Source organism: Halyomorpha halys, unplaced genomic scaffold, assembly GCF_000696795.3.
Source record: "Halyomorpha halys isolate HHAL.00 unplaced genomic scaffold, Hhal_1.1 Scaffold26.1, whole genome shotgun sequence".
NCBI classification, from domain to species: Eukaryota; Metazoa; Arthropoda; class Insecta; order Hemiptera; family Pentatomidae; genus Halyomorpha; species Halyomorpha halys.
Window position 1 is genome coordinate 1,142,493 of NW_027115055.1, and position 17,300 is coordinate 1,159,792.

The following is a 17,300-nucleotide window of genomic DNA, read 5'->3' on the forward strand; positions in this document are numbered from 1 at the left end:
ATAAAAATATAAATATATTTTTTTAAATTTATACTTATGATTTTAATTAAATTTAACACTAATCTAGCCTAGCAGACTTCTAAATCATTCAAACTATAACAATATTAAAAAATAAAATAAAACCTGCATCAAGAAATATAAATGTATTTATTTTATCATAAAACATATCAAATTACTCAATTTACTTAATATAAATTTACCATGCTTTAAAGAAAAACACACCTCTCTAGGACAACGAAGAATATAAAGTTCATCATCTTCAGTCAAATCTCCAAAACTAAACCTGCCAGTGTTACTTTCAATTTTAGAGAAAACCTCTTTAAGATTTGTCATCTAAAAAAATAAATAAATAACCAGATATACTAACAAATCACCTTTTACTATTAATGGTTTAGATTTTACATTTTATGTATTTGTAACAGTAAGAACACTGTGATAGATAGAAATATAAAAAATTTACTTTATTTTTTATGGAATCTAATTTGGACATGATAGGTTCTTCTTCATCCTCATCTGATGATGATGATGATGATGATAATTCTTTATCCTGGATAATATTTTGTGTATTGGATTTCTTGGATGAATTTTGTCTAGAAACAGGATTGTTTGTTGATTCAGAATGTTTAAATCCAGCACTTGATTTATCTGAGGTTTTGCTAGAACTTTTATTGTTAGATGAAGAACTTAAGCTAAATCTAGAGGAACTTTGTTGGACTTGTGAAGATGGAAAACTGTCTTCATCTGACAAGGAATGTTCAGAGTTGGCTTTATTAGGATGGTCAGAACTTTTCTCAGTTTCTTCAGCAAATAAGTCCACAGAATAAGTGGGAGAATATCTACCTTTTTTTTCTAAAGATTCATCACCAGATGAGGATATTGAGTGCTGACGACTTTGGGTTTTAATTTTAGTAGACATAACTGCTGCATTCTTTTTACTCTCCTTCTCAGTAAATGATTTTTGTGGCTTGCTATGTGGACTGCTCTTTATTTTACTAGACTCTTCAATTACTGATTCATCGTTACTGTTAACAGAACAATTCGAGTCTGCGTCAGAAGCTTCTGTCTTAACGACTTTTTGAAAAAACATATCTAGCGTTCTTGGTTTTTTATTATTTAATGTCATGGTTTTGGAACCCCAAACTATTTCATCTGGTCTGATCTCATCCGATCCTTCTAATATCACACCACTTACCTGATCAAAAATCTCTTCTAGCTTTTGACCAGGTGATAAAAGACCTCGAAATGTTCTTCTAATAAACTCTGGCACATAAAAATTACTTTCATTGCTAGAATCAGTCATGAAAACTATTTCCTATAATGAAGGTAACAATGGTTAAGCAACTTTTAATAAACAGTTTATGGAAATACAACAAAACAACAATAAAAAGAAGGAATTGATGTTTTATCAAACAACATCACAAAACTTCAATCATACAATCTACATCCGAACCACATGTATCACCCAACTGAATAATTAAACCGGGGGAAGGTAACACCAGGTTATAAGGTAAACTAGTGAAACCTCCTTATTGATGTCATGTGGTTTAAGCTTCTATCATTTAGAGAAATGAAATCCAAAAGGATTTCCGTTAGATTTTTGTAGTCTATTCAGGAGCAAACATATAAATTTGAAGCTTTGGAAAAAAAAATCTTGGAAAAGATTTTATTTATTACGTTCCTTTTTTGTTGATACCAATTTTGTTTAAAATGGCTAATACCTTTGGACTTTATGTAGGAAATTCCACGGCCAGTATTGCAATATTTAAGGTCAGTATACTATCATTTAATTTATTTTTAGTTACAAAAAGTTTCTAGTAAAGTGTGCAACCTATTGTTAACAACCCAATTATGTATTACTTAAATTTAAAACTAGAATATGTGTTTTTTCATATTGGATTGCTTTTTTGTTAAAATATTTTTTTCCAATTACCAGAAGAGTGTTATTTATTTGAATAATTTAACTGTAATTACTTTGGACTATTTGTCAATTCTGGTTTAGGAGAATATTTTGAGGATAAGCTTGGGAAGAATTCTTGTTTACTTTGTATTTATTTTATACATGTTTTATTACTATAAAAGAGTTGATTCTGGAACAAAAACTGGTAATATCTTCTAAAAAAATATTTCAGGAGGAGAGAAAAGTTGAAGTCTTAGCAAATGAAGCCGGAGACAGGGTAACACCAACAGTTGTAACCCTTAGTCATGAAGAAAAGGTATTATATTAGTCTTTTATTGTTTATAATTTTTTTAGTCATATTTTCTGCATCATTGGTATGAGATAATCTAAAACATAAATAGTCTTATGTATTACTGTTAATATATTAGTCTTTTATAGTTTATATTTAGTTCATATTTTCTACATCATTGTTATAAGATAATCTAAAATGCAGTGTTATGTATTACTGTTACAGTTTCTGAAATGACATTATAAATAGGTTCTTGGAGATTGGATGAGCCGTTATCAATATTGATATGTGCCAATAAAAATATTTTTGCATATGTGAAAGTTGTGGATGAAATTTGATAAATGTGATATACGATCATTTTTCAATTAATCCTCAAATTTAGACCTAATTGGATGAGCTGTTTGAAATTGGATAATATATGACCATTAAATATCTCTGAAACATTTATCTACATCAGATTACCAGTAGTTGCAGTAATGTTCAAACTAGGATTTGAGTACAGATAGAAATAGAACCAAATTAATTTCTTGGTGGTCTTTAATATTATACGTGATTGAATATTTTTGATTCTCAGGACCAAAATGTATTTCATTTCCTATAACAGCTGTTCCCAAAGTGGGTACCAAAAGCAAATGCCACCTGCTCCAACAACTTAAAAAACATTTTAATTAAAATTTGAAATTTATTGTGTATTCCAGCATTTACTTTGCATGTTTTTTTTTCTTCCTTTCCTACATATTCAACTGCTCTGAGGTTAATTCTGGCAACATTTTTTTTTTTTACCTCGACTAGGGTGCCATGAAATTTTTGTAGTCCAACAAGGTGCCACAAAACAGCTTTAGCCCAAGAAGGGTGCCACATTTACAAAAAGTTTTATAACAACTGTCCTTTAAGAATAAAAGGCTTTCCTACCTTCGGTCACTAGGAAGCAGAAATAGTGTTTTGGCATATACAATTTAGGATTTTTTTTATCTCTATTATTTCAGTGTTATTAATATCTATTCATGTTTATGATAATAATCTAGCTAATATATTTTTAACTGCAGGTCACAGAAAAATAGAACGATTTTGAGTTTTAATAAGTATTGTCAAAATTAAAATAGAAAATTCATTATTTAATGATTAGATTAGTTTAATATCTTAATTTTTGTACCAACAAATCCTTATATGCACTGTTTCATTCTCTGAATGCTTTTGTTTTAGGTTGTTGGTCCTACATCAGTTTCATTTTCGAAGGCGTTTTGTACAGTTACCAACAACAAAAAGCTATTAGATACTACTTTGAAACTTGAAGACTTAGAACAGTGTATTGAACAGAGCTCCGTCCCAATCAGCAAAGAGAATGGCATTACCTATACTATATCTGAAACAGACCAGAAACCGCTACTGTATACTCCAGTGCAAGTAGCTGTTCTTATATTTAAGAAGTTGTATAGTAAGTTGAAAATTTCATTATTTTTTAAATAAGTATAAATATTTTTGTTTCCTCAAAGAATTAGAGGTAGTATAATTATTGGTCAATATTTTTTTCTCTCTTCAAGATATTTTGTATATTTTCATGTATAATAATAGGCAATAAGCCTAAAATATTATGTACTGTACTCCTGATATATAATAAATTCCTATGACCTCCGTAATCTACTGTTTAAAATGATCCCTTGTTATCGTAAACTACTAAACTGATTTCTTTGATACTCTTGAAGTGTTAAAAAGCATTTCAGTGCTTTTAAAAACATGAGTTTGAAAAAATTTCTCTTATTATTTATTTATTTATTTTTTTTTTTTTAAATCAACCTTCTGGGGTAAATATTTTGGAAGTTTAAATACTAGCCATAGTTACGGATGACATGATTAAATTAAAACTAATCATGGGAGGCTGTTGTAGTTTAATTATTGCACTGTATAAATAAACTACAAGTTTTGGTATTTTGTCATAAAACCTTGCTGAGATAAAGGCAAATAATTTTCCAAAATTAGATGCAATGCAGAAAAACTTTTAAACATTTACTAAGACCAGGAGATCGTTCATATGTTATAAAATGTTTGTAAAAGAATTAAAGCGTATTTTATCTATAATTTCTAAGAACTATTGAACTGAATTTGACTAAAATTTAAAAAGTAATTTGTAGTTAAGTAAGAATATCTGAATCATAAAAAGTGAAAAAAAAAAAAAGAAGAAATTTACAAGAAAGCATATTAACATTATTAATTGTTAGCTTGTTCAGGATGTTCCAGAAATGGATTAATGCTATTCTATTATTCCCATAATAGAATATTTTGTATTGGCAGAAACATATCTTCTATTCCTGATTTGAGTAGAAAAAGATATATTGCCATAACGTATTTAATATTTCATTAAAACATTGTATATTGTGTTTGGTTTATTACTTTACTATTTAATTTATTAATCCTTGTCTTAATAGTTTGTTATACTTATTTTGTGTTCTGCATAGATATTGGAGTTGGTGCTTGTGGTGAGAAGAGTCTTAGTTGTGTCATTTGTGCTCCTCATTCTTGGAATGATGATACAAAAGTTATCTTACAGGAGGCAGCAGAAGAAGCTGGTTGGAAAGTATTGCAGATAATTAATGAAGCACCAGCAGCACTCCTTGCCTACCACATTGGTTTTGAGAAAGTACCCCAAGAAATGTAAGCTATCTCGTCATTATCTTATAATTCTCTAATCAGTTTTTAATTTTTAATAAGTGATGTAGTCTTTAATGTCAATTATGGCACATTTTTATTTTCAAATAAAAAGGTTAAGTTATGAACTAAGTTTAATGTATATCAGATCTTAGTCAATTTGAAAAAAAGTAACATATTTCATTTTGTAAAAGGACAAATTGGTAACTTAGATAATCATTTCAAAGTGATTATCTTATCTTATGTCTGTTCTCTTTCCTAGAACATTTACTGTTGTGAATGACCAAATATAGATTCTAACTTTAACTTTTTCAATATGTTTATCATTAAGTATAAATATTTGTTTAAAAAATATAATTTGACTTGCCCGCCTTGATAATATCTATACCTCAGGGTAATATAGTGCTTCATATCCCGAATTAAAGTATAAAAATTATCAAACATGTTACTCCTTCTTTTTCTATGTATATCTCGTTATCATATAAAAAAATATATTGACATTTTAAAATTTATTTAGTAAAATTTATCTATTATTGTTCTGTTTCAGGAATGTTTTGGTATATCGTCTGGGAGGTATTAGTTGTGAGGCATCAGTCATTAAAGTTGAGTCTGGGTTTTATTCAATACTCAGTTCTTTTGAAAGTCAAACAGGAGGACAAGCGATGGTAACTGCATTAAGGGATCATCTTGTAGAAGAATTTGCCAGGTTTATAGATTGAGCAATCAGTATTAATTTTTAGTTTAATTTTTTCTAATCCAGTATTGTTAATTGTTAATCCACACCATAATAAGATACTTGATCCTTCATGTAACACTACCATTTTAAATTAAAATGGTTTTATAAAATTATTATACAATTGATCTATACAATGTTAACATTAGTATAATAAATTTAATAAATTCTTTAACATATTTAGATTTTCTATCGGCCAGTTTGTTTTTTAAACAAATTTATTTTATTTTTTATTTTCTCCTGCTGAACATAGAAGTGATGCTGAGTCAACCGTAAGTAATTAAAAAAATTGTTTTCCTTGTCCATCAAATGGCGAAAAATTTATTTCCCTCATCCTTTCCTTTAGCAAGTGATGAACTACAAAACTGTTCGTCTTCATAAAAAAAAAAAATTAAGATTGTTAACAATTCAGTTCTGGATAACTAAGAGCACTTGCTGTCAAAAACTTCTGTTATTAAAGCTATGGTTTGTATTGTCTATGGTCTAAGTGTTTGTCTAATGCAAGTTGTATACAAAAGCAAAAAATACATTGAATTTTACTCAGCCTTAAGATCCTTGATTTTTTTCTCATGCTTCATCGCTGGACACCCTCTGACATGATATGATGTTCAGACATTTATATGTAATGATTAGGGTGAAAAAATCATTCTGGGTAAGGTGCCACAATATTGTAATTTTTAATCAAGCTGTATAACAATTTCAGGAAATATTATCTAGACCCGACAGAGAGTCGTAAATCAATGTGGAAATTCCGAGTTGCTGCTCAATCTATGTTGCATACACTTTCTACTGTACCTATGTGCTCCCGTTTTATTGAATCTGCTTGTGAAGGAGTGGATTTTAATGTTAGTGTTTCAGTAGCTCGTCTGAATTCTCTACTTAGTCCACTTCTTCCTGTGTTTTCTCAACCTATTCACAAAGCATTGGAAGCAGCAAATTTACAAGCATCAGATATTTCCAAGGTATAAGCTCTCGTAATTTCAAGTTTACATTTACATATATTATTTAATTTATTTATTTACATTATATTTGATTAATTTTTCATGATAATTAAAACTATCCCCATGATAAGAGTGCCTATGGCTATTGCTATAGCAAGGGCATGTAATCATTAGTGGCATTAGAATAAAAAATAAATGAAATGTGTATATATTACTTAATTATTCAATTATTTTTTGTTATTGCCTTAAAGGATAAGAAATAAAAACTTTAGATTTTAAATAGGTCAGAAAGGTATGCTTAAGGTAGGGAACTTTGATCTCTATACATGTTCTTTAACTAGATTTCTCAGTAATTTGTGAGAAACATTTCAAAGTCTAGAAGTTTGGACATCCTTTATTACCCCATTTAATATGATCAGTTAATATAATATTTCATAATTGAATACCTGTATTTTTGAAATGCACAAGAAGATGAGTTTTTTACACTATATTCATCAAAGTTTACAATGGAAGAGGAGTTAAGCACGGTGGGAGAGGGGTGTGGTCGGTCAGGATCAATAGCTTGGATCCAAGTTTGTTAAACGTGAAGTTATACTGTGAACAAAAGGAATGGGTGGCTGGTTGGCTTATAGATTTGGTAAAAATGGTCTCCCACTCACTTGTAATTATCTTTCTTCATAAATCTCGCCGACTATAGTTCCACCAGTATACATTCATGACTATGGTTTTTTTCTTTGTTTTACATTTCATAAAAATGAAAGAGTATGTGTTGACTTATTTTTGAGCTACTCTTAAATTGCAACCAGGCCTAAAACTTCATATTGTTATGTTCAAATTTACAGTATAGGAAGCTATGTTATAATTAAGATCCATGTTTCAAGAGGCTATTCATCTACTAATGTAATCAATTATAATATAATTTTTTTCAAAATATACAACTGAATTAATTGAAAATTCATTTGGTGATTTTTAATCAAATAAAAATAAACAAAAATTACATTGAAATATAAATATTAAATTAGTATAAATATACTACTTTAATTATACTTCAAACTAGTTTTTGAATTGACTTATTATACAACTTTTCATACACCAAAATTTTTCATTTAGAAGCTATGGTTTATAAAAGAAAATTGATAAATCTTTAAGTAAAATGAATGATCAGGTAGATGGGGGTGCAGATGCTTCCTCTCCAGGTTTCTATGGACTAATTTTTTAATTATCTTTTGATTATTACTTTTATTTTGTTTTTATAAATAAATGAAATATTATCACTTATTTTTTTAGAAATATAGTCTGCTCAGTATGTAGGTCAGTATAGCTTCCACACCCTTTCTATTGGATAAGCACGTATGGTTTGAGAATACATTTTATCCTGAAATTATTTTTTACTAATACCCATGGATGGGGATGGTTGATATACTGGGGATAATTTTTTTCTTTTTCAATTTTTGATAAATTTAATTTGTCAATTGAGAATAAAGTCTATAAGAGGGGCTAATTTGAATTATAATTGTAAAAAGAAAAATACTTAGTGGAAATATAGGTGAAAGTATTAGATGAGAAGTATAGTGGAAATATAGGTGAAAGTATTAGATGGGAAGTATAGTGGAAATATAGGTGAAAGCATTAGATGGGAAGTATAGTGTAAATATAGGTGAAAGTATTAGATGGGAAGTATGGTATTTGATAAAATTGATATTGGACCATTTTTACTCCAATCCTCTATCTGGTCAATTAGCCATTTTGACAGTTATTGGTGGAAATTAGTGTTTTTGCTCCAGAAATGGAAGAGGTATGTTCTCATGAATGATTTTTGCATCTCGGAGGTCATCCAGTATTATGCAATTTTATAAAAGTACGGATGGCAATCAAAATGATCAGTAGATCAGATATTGTGCACATTATTGCAAAGGTGATCATAATTGCTGGTTGTTCTATAGAGTCAAAGTGATCATAAATCGAATAATTCACTTTTTGATGAAAAAAATATTTCATATCCTACACTCTGTCCTTCACCCATGAGCCCACTACAAAGAGGAGAGTGAGCACAATGAAAACAACAGCAAACTCACTATAGAGAACATCTCATTATACCAATATAATGACATAATATATATCCAAATATGTAATATGGATGGGTGGATGGGAAAACTAATAACAATATTAATGTCTTATAGCAGACGAACTAACATTTTTTCTTGGACAAGAACGAATGCTCTCAAAGTTGTTGAAGAGACCTCTGCCATTTTTTTTATTAAAAAGAAATATTTGAGGTAAAATTGGAAAAATATATAAAGTACAGCACAAATTACTGCATGGAACATAGTTTGAGCATAATTTTATAAACTCAAGGGTCTAGCTCTTCTTGGAAGTAAGAATATGCCAAAAGAAATTTGATGTCATTTTTTCATGTACAAAAATAATCAAGATTGTCTAGAGCACAAATTAGAAGTTCTACTCATACCGGGTTACAAGAACCTCATAGACACCACCACTGCATGGGCCCAACAAATGATGAAATTAATGCTTTGATGGGGATTAAAAAGTAAAAGTGCCTAATCTATAGTTCTGAAGGTGAATTACCTAATGTTATTTTTCTGATTCTAATTGTGGTTCATTGTTTTGTTGCAATATTTGTTTTAGTTGTTTTTTTTTCTCCTACTATTAAGATAAATAATTTAAATCTATTAAAATAAAGATTGATGAATATCAAAGAAGCTTATCCAAAACATCTGCTTGTTATTTTTATGAAACAAATTTGTATAGATGATTTTTTTCCCTCTGTATATGTAACTAAAATATATCAAATAATCCTTTTCCTCATATCAGCATGAAATTTCATCATAAAATTATAAAAATAAGAGTTTTGGGAATGGGGGTCAGTTTAACTGATAATCCTGATTGTGGCAACAAATTTATGAGCCAGTTAGAGTATTAAGCTTTAGATCAAATCAGAATAGTTATTTTTGCAAATAGGTGTTTCAAGGACCATGTAGATACTAACCCATAAAATACCTGAAAATAATTCAATATCGGTTTTCCGGTAGAAGTTGTTATGCTCATTACAGCTATATGACTACAGATAGACTTGCAAATTTATTCTTTGACGTCAAAAATGTAAAATATGTATAGAAATTTTTGATTCTCTAGAGATAAATTTTTTTTTTCATTCATACTCTGCATGAATTCAAAGCTTCCTTACTTTCAGTAATAAGGAAGCAGGAAGCAATATTGATAGATTAATTTATATGAATATGATGGTTTATCTACATTAGCCTTGTTATAGTATAATAAAAAAAAAATAAGCCTCTTTTCTTTTTAATAAAACATTGTTTTCTATGATGTAGTTAGACATACATAGATAAAATATAATTTATTTTGAAATAATTGTTAATTAAAAGTGTTTTAATGAGTATTGTTATTGTTTGCTCAATGTTACTTGTACTTTGATTGTTTTAGATTATTTTATGTGGAGGATGTCTTAAGATACCAAAAATTCGTTCACACGTCAGTTCATTTTTTGACTGTGAAGCACTCTGCTCCATTCCACCTGATGAAGTTTTGGCATGTGGTGCAGCAGAACAAGCTGGGCTTGTATGTAATTTGGGAATATCATTGAAATCATCTGAAAAAATTCCGTTTTTATCATCTCCAATTACTATGAAGGTATTCTAAGAAATAATTTCAATCAATCTATGCTTGAAATGATTTTGTTGCCTCTAAGCCTCAATAGAGTCTACTGGATTTCTATAATATACATTTGCCTGTCTTAATGTGCATCATTCCACTTTTCAACAATAATTTTTAATCTTGAACACAGGTTTATTGTGTTAAACCATAATAGATAGTATAGCTTCAAAAAATACAAATATAAAGTAAAGAAAACCTCAAGTTTTACTAAGCCTTGATATTATTACTAATATTGGCGAATTTCCGTTTTTCCTTTTCTCAAATATGACTTGAAAAAACTCCTCTAAGCCTATGACAGAATAAAAAAGTTTTTTAAATTGCTCTAGAATTTAAGTACTTTCTTTCTTATTTACTTCCTAAAACTGAATTATTGGTTTAAACTGATGAGGAGTTATGATATGCTTAAGAAAAATGTATTAAAGGTTTTAGTTCTGCTTCTTCGTAATTAATGTTCCATGGACTGTAACTAGAGTGCTTTAGTTTTAATTATTTAACTTTTTTATGTATGTAATCTTAGGTGGAACAGTGGAATAAGGGTTAAATTTATAATATATACTAGGGTAGTATTTTTTTTTTTTTTCCTTTTGATTCATTTATTAGGAAATAGTTTATTTTCCATTATTTTTTATGTTGCATTCTTAGAGGTTTTATTATCTTTGTTATCTCCATTATAGCGTCCAATTAAACTGTTTTAAAGAAAGATATACTTGAAATCTCCTAAAATTTGTAAGTAATTATGTTCAATAGAACTAAATTGGTGAATATTACTGGCATGAAATTAATTTATTATTTTGCTAGTTTTTTAATATTCTTATAGTAGTTTGCATAATATAGCGGTCGAGCGTGATTCTGACCAATTCACCTCCTTGCACAACTATAGGTTTAGTAACAGTGCTTCCTTACAAAGTACTGAGTCCCTGACCCTTCATTGACTGTCGCGGTACAGATTTATTTTATTTTAGTAGTTTTTATTCACTAATAAATTGTAAATCTTTTTAATTGCTTAAGTATCAACTATTTAATGTCATTAATATTTCTGATATGTCATATTCATTGTTTACAGAGCAAATAAAAAAAGAATCGTCAAAAAGCAATCAGTATAGGTAGTTATATAAAGTTCGTTCATCAATTTAATTTTAGTTGGAGATGGTGGTTGTCTGGTCTATAATTAACATTATTATTTTGTATTTGACATCTTCCATAGATTGAACTGTAGACAGGTTCTTTTTTGACAGCTCTCTTAGCTTTCGAACAGTCCGTTGGGCAATCCCAGAGAAATGTACTATCTATGAAATACATTCCAATTCAAAACTTTTTTTACTGTCGATATCCAGAATAATGTTACTTTATCTGTCATTGTTACTCATCCATATTAATTTAACAAAAGTTTGACTACTATTTCATTGGCTTCCTTTTTCCCTGATTTTTGAAAACTATTAAAAAATCATAATTTTTGTTTCATTTGCTTGAAAATAATTGTGTAGATATTGAATACAACTTTATTTTTCAGCTGAATAATGAAGAGATTATATTAGAAAAAAATGTTATTCCTAGTTTTAAACAGCTGAACATTCAAGCTGATGAAGAAGTTGTCAATATATCAGCAAATCAAGGCTCGCTTGAAGGGAAAGTAAGACTATACATATTTTATACTACATTACCTGCGTAATTGCAGTTTCATGCAATTTTTCAATGTAGAAAAAAACATTTTAGGACTTGGTTATTTGGATCCATAGGACCTTAAAATGTGGATTTCTATTGAAAACTGGCATTAAAAGTTTTTATAATCACAACACTTAGTAACAGAGCTTTGGAGCTAACTTATTTTATAAGTTATATATATAAATAATTGACCGTATAATTTTAAATGTGAAGAAGATGGTCAGGATTGTGGTTAATAAAGAACAAAAATAGTTAACAACTATTGAATACAACTATAGTTGTTTTCTATTTTTTTTTCTTTTTTTACCACAACCCCAACCATTCATGTTTTGTTTTTTGTTCTCTGATAAAAAGTCATTTAATAGACTTTAAGTATTCTACAGTAGCAACTGTTAATTGATTAAAATTTATTTTGCCTTAAACTGCTTGTTTCATTCTGAAAGCAACTACTTCTTATATTCAATATCTATTTTTAATGTATCCCAATCAGTGAAAATTTTATAGTTTAAGTGATTGTAAATATAATATAATCTTTATATTTATTTTTATTTTTTAGACAAAGCTTGATATTGATGTACCCTCAGAATTAAAAGTTAATTTAAAAGTAACTTCGTAAGTATTTTTTTCATATTTGTAATAGCTTTTAAAGGTATATATCTTAGTTGATTAATAATTCTTTCAGATTGTCTCTGTTCCTTGTCTCTTTGGTAGATATTAAGCTATGGATGTTTTTATAAATTCATTATAAACCATAATTGATTTCTGAATCATATTGAAAAAAATTTAAAGTGTTACCAGAATGTAAATAATATAATTTGGAATCAAGCCTGTGCCTTAATGGCTAATTGGAGGCTTAGTAATGAACGGATCCCTAAAATGTTAATAAACCCTGAACCGACAGGTAAACACCCATTGAGAAAACTAAAGCGTAGGTGGGAGGATTGCGTCATGATTGATCTAGTAGATTTGAGTCTTTATTATTAATAGTATTCACAAAATGTACGTTTCAGTTTTACAAAAACTTAAATCGAGAATTTAGATTTAAACTTCAATTCTTTTTTTTATTACAATACTTGAACTTTTATGAAACTAATAATTATTTATAGCTCTCAAATAAGTAAGTAACACTTTAAATTTATTGTTTGATCGTATCAAATAATGTAATTATTATCCCTATGTAGTATTTACCCAATTTTCAACTAAATTCAAATGCAAAGTATATTGCGTTGTACCTTCTTAATGATGTTGTTAGTATCTATGTTTAAAATAGCATTAGTACAGTGTAAAGATCGTGGTTGTGAATAATATTTTTATTTACTGAAATATGACTGAAGAAATAACAGGCTATAGGTATTTTTTTTTTTTAATGAAATAGATATTATTTTTTAATATTTTCTTTAGAGTAAATTTGATTAGTTATGTTATAATTAAGTTTCATTTTTCTAATATTTTTACTTTAATTTCAGACAAGGTGAAATATTGATTGAAGCTCTTAACAAAACCTCAAAAGAAAGTATAAAAGGTTTTATTGACTTTCATGTCGACTGAAGAAAACATTTGTAGTCTATATATGTTTTTATACAAAAATTTGCTTCAATAGTGGCACATCTGACAATTAAAGAAGTTTTAATTTCATTTTGAAATGGACATATTCCAAATATAGTATCATAGACTGGAGTTATTTTCTCTAATGGGATACTCATTCAGACTGTACCAAAACTAATAGGGCTGTTACAAAGTAACTCCAGTCTTTGAAACAATCTATAGAATATGTCAAGCACAAAATAAAAGAGAATTTTTTTTTGTCAGAAGTGCTACTATTAAATCAAAGCAGCAGCATATTGTTAAAGGATATTCCAGAATCTTGTTAAATGTAAAGTGTGACAAAATTAAAGTAAACAGAATCCGTCTGTAGATATCATTTTTTATGAATGTGTCCTAAAAGGAATAAATGTATCATGTATTTTAATTTACTTGAATTTCAAAATATGTTTTTATTGATATTTTGTAATAAATTGTTATTATGAGTATTTTTATGTTATATTTCCTATTTCCTGTATCCACTTGTAATTAATTTGCCTCTCCATATTTTATTTGTAATTATTATACCTTTTTTTTTTTTTTTTTATCAAAATAAAAAATTATTTATTGTTGGATGGAAATGAGGATTTCTGTTTATAACTTAATGATTCTTTATACATAGTAACCAGAATGTAAGAAATAAATAGTGCAATTGGTCCCACAGATCCATTTATTACACTGTAGGTAAAGCATCAAAATATATCGCTTTATTTGTTCCGATTGAATTAAATTTATGCCCTTAAATTATGAAATAGTATGGAGTGACAATAACTTTTCATTCTATAAAATCATTTGAATAAATTATTTTTTTATTCTTAGTAAAATAGTAATTATTAAAATTAAATCATTAAAAATATAATGAATTGAAATGTTGATATTCCTACTAGCATAACTTTTTAAGTTTCTTAACCTTGTAATAGTAGTTATCTTTATCACAAACATTTTTTTTAATGTGTGATTCAGTTTATTAAGTAATGAATTTGTATTCATGACAAAGTAAAGTAATTTCTGAAGGTTATAAATGTATGTATTTATTCAAGAAATTAAAATGAAGAAACAACCAGTAATATTTAGATTCTAAAAGATGTAATCCGTAAAGATATGATCTTGAATTTGTCATGAAATATTTGAAGAAAATAAAAGTAAATATTAAAAACAAATTTCATAAAAATCAAAATTTAAAAAGATGATCTCATGAAACTTCCCCTGGTTTAGCAAGAAATTTGGAACTAGAAAACAAAAGATACACTTGCACAAAAATCCAGTCTCTAGTTATCACTTAGGTGAAATAAATCATACAGTATACAAACTTTAAAATTACACTATATTCTGTTGATGTATATTACATAAAATATCCAGAGGAATGTTAATATTTTGAAACCCAATTATTCTATTGGAATGAATTAATTCAATCTAGAAGATATGATTTGAATACAAGAATACTGTTTCTTAAGAAATAAATCGGTTGCTATTGGTAACCAATTACCTAATCATTGCTTCCTGCATGTAGTAGATAGGAAAAGTTTATGTAGGCATTAGATCTGTATCTTTTCACTAAAAACATTTTTCAATTTTTTAGTTAATTAATTTACGTATAATTATAATTTAGTGCTTTGCAATAGCAGTCTATTGAATGCTCTAATTGGTGAATTTTTTATCAGTAAAGAAGAATCTGCTATCATGATCTTAGAGTGCCTTATTCATTTTTAAAATTAAAATTGTTTCACCAGTTTTCACCCAAACATAACTTATATTTTTACTTTTTTGTACTTTTCTATATAATTAAAATTTTTTCATAAAATAATTTTACACCATAAATACAATATAGGAATGCTATCTGTGTTTACATAATAATAATAATCATATATTTGACTTTTTTTTATCCTACAAATCAATGTAAATATTTTTATTAATTTTTAATTATATTGAGTTTTGATAGACAAAATTATTTAGTATTTAAATTTTAATGGCTCTAATCAAAAGAATTGTGAAACATTTTTCTGAACAACTAAACACCACTGTTTGATCAAGTTGAATTTTTTCGGGAAATTTTAATACTAGCATGTTTGTTTAGTATTAAACTTTTTTCAATTCAGTTAGACATAAAAAAGAGAGAGATAAAATTAATGTATCATCATTACTCACTTTTTAAATTTCACTTTTTTTTCCCCATTACTCCTATAGCTTTTCAAACCATTTTTTCTATATATGTAAATTTCATAATTCATTATCAAATATCTCTGTGTCATTACTCTTTGGAAATAATAGCAAGTAGATAAATCATTTATCAGCATTTACTTTACACCTTGTATGAATAGAAATCTATGCTGCAATATTTCCTTCAATATATATATTTTTTTATCAATAAATAAAAAAGTAAGCTCTGTTTTTGTAATGTAATTTCATTGTTTTCATTCCTATACATTTTAGAAATTAAACCATTGTCATTCATTGCATTATTCATTTTATGGTGGAAGAAAAAAAAATCAGTCATATTAAACTTTACTCATTATATCATTCATAATTTTTTAATACCCTATTTTTGGAAAAATTTCCATTGAAATGATTATAATATTAAGATGTATGACAGAAGATAGTAATTATCACTAAGAATGGTGTTTTATCTGATTAAAAATATGAAGTCAAAATCTTATGGAGACAAAGTTTTAGAAAGTTTTCATAAATGGAGGACGAATAGTCATTTCGAAAAACAGTCAAATTAGCGTACTTCTTTCTGATTTAAAAAAGTCAAATTAGCAACTTTAACGCATATATTACAAAAACATTTTAAAATTTTTGTAGTATTCATATCAAATAATATGATAATTAATTTTTCTGTATTCTTTTTTATATTTATAGATGATCAAACTCATATATATTAATAAAACTTGTTCTTTAATATCATACTACCATTAGTTAAATGCCCTATGTATGTTCTCATAGTTGATGCAAAAAGTTTCGTTTATAAATTACGTTAAAATGATATTAGGACTTTGAAAAATTAAATTGGTTTTATTAAATTAAAAATTCGATCAATAATTTTGTTTTCAACTAAAAAAACTAAATGTAATGTTATTATTCAATGCAATGCTATATCGATCTGTAACCATAATAAAATAATTTTATAAACAGTATTAGAACTATCTTCTGAATTGATACAAGAAATGATATTTATGTTTAACTTGAGCCTTTCAAGAACAGAACAGAATATTTATGTACAGAATTTTGGGATCCTAAGGCATCCACCAGTTATGATACCTTCAGAACAAGGAAAAAAGTAATAATTGTATATTTTTACAAAGTTTTTATTACTCAAATTGAATATACAATATTCCTAGATTGTTTGTTATAACCATTAATGGGAATCATAGGCTCATAGGATAAACATTTGTTGCTAGTGGCCAATGAATGATATCTTTGGTTTGATTTTATATCCAAAATTGGTTCTTAGTACTCAATAAAGGAGAAGTAAAACATGATATTATAGAATTAGTTTGATAAATGAAGAAGCAGAAAGCGATTCTTATTTATAAAAATACCAGTTACACTCGTTTTATAAATTTTACTAAAAAAAAATATATATATATATATATTTGATATTTTACATCTTGCCATGGACTTAGAAAAATCTTTAAAAATACAAAATACTTTCAAAAAATCATATTTATTTAATTTATTCCTCTTTTACTAAGCATTAATACAACTTGGAAAATTTGTAGTTGACTTTGTAAGTAATAGTAGAAAGGTGGTGCCAGAGGAGGTCAAGAACAGTACAGAAATAGAAGAAAACTATTTATTAGTCACCAATGTTTAGCTCCACTTTGCAGGGCTTCATCAGACTAAATGAGAACAAGATACGAA

At 27.4% G+C, this 17,300-nt stretch overlaps 2 protein-coding genes across 2 annotated transcripts in view; one reads left to right on the forward strand and one right to left on the reverse strand.

Annotated features, from left to right (window-relative positions):
- LOC112210932 (dentin sialophosphoprotein) overlaps positions 1–1,488 on the reverse strand; it is a gene marked incomplete in the record, with an annotated part of 14,681 nt that extends 13,193 nt beyond the window's left edge. Inside the window, 1 exon segment of the mRNA XM_067052144.1 lies at positions 518–1,488. Coding sequence (XP_066908245.1) covers positions 518–1,300 — 783 coding nt within the window.
- Positions 1,489–1,506: 18 nt separating this feature from the next.
- LOC106683246 (heat shock 70 kDa protein 14) lies at positions 1,507–13,888 on the forward strand. The gene is made up of 10 exons (XM_014424601.2): positions 1,507–1,767; positions 2,130–2,213; positions 3,390–3,621; positions 4,640–4,835; positions 5,377–5,535; positions 6,266–6,524; positions 9,966–10,172; positions 11,707–11,826; positions 12,415–12,470; positions 13,325–13,888. Exons 1-10 carry the CDS (start codon positions 1,708–1,710, stop codon positions 13,404–13,406), a joined length of 1,455 nt encoding a protein of 484 aa, XP_014280087.1. The 5' UTR covers positions 1,507–1,707; the 3' UTR covers positions 13,407–13,888.
- Positions 13,889–17,300: the final 3,412 nt, after the last annotated feature.

Bases quoted from the DNA above. Each gene is read 5' to 3' on its own strand.
- LOC106683246 (XM_014424601.2), top strand. From the start codon at position 1,708: ATGGCTAATACCTTTGGACTTTATGTAGGAAATTCCACGGCCAGTATT. The intron at 4,836-5,376 runs GTAAGCTATCTC...GTTCTGTTTCAG, and splicing joins GAGAAAGTACCCCAAGAAAT to GAATGTTTTGGTATATCGTC. The intron at 10,173-11,706 runs GTATTCTAAGAA...TTTATTTTTCAG, and splicing joins CATCTCCAATTACTATGAAG to CTGAATAATGAAGAGATTAT.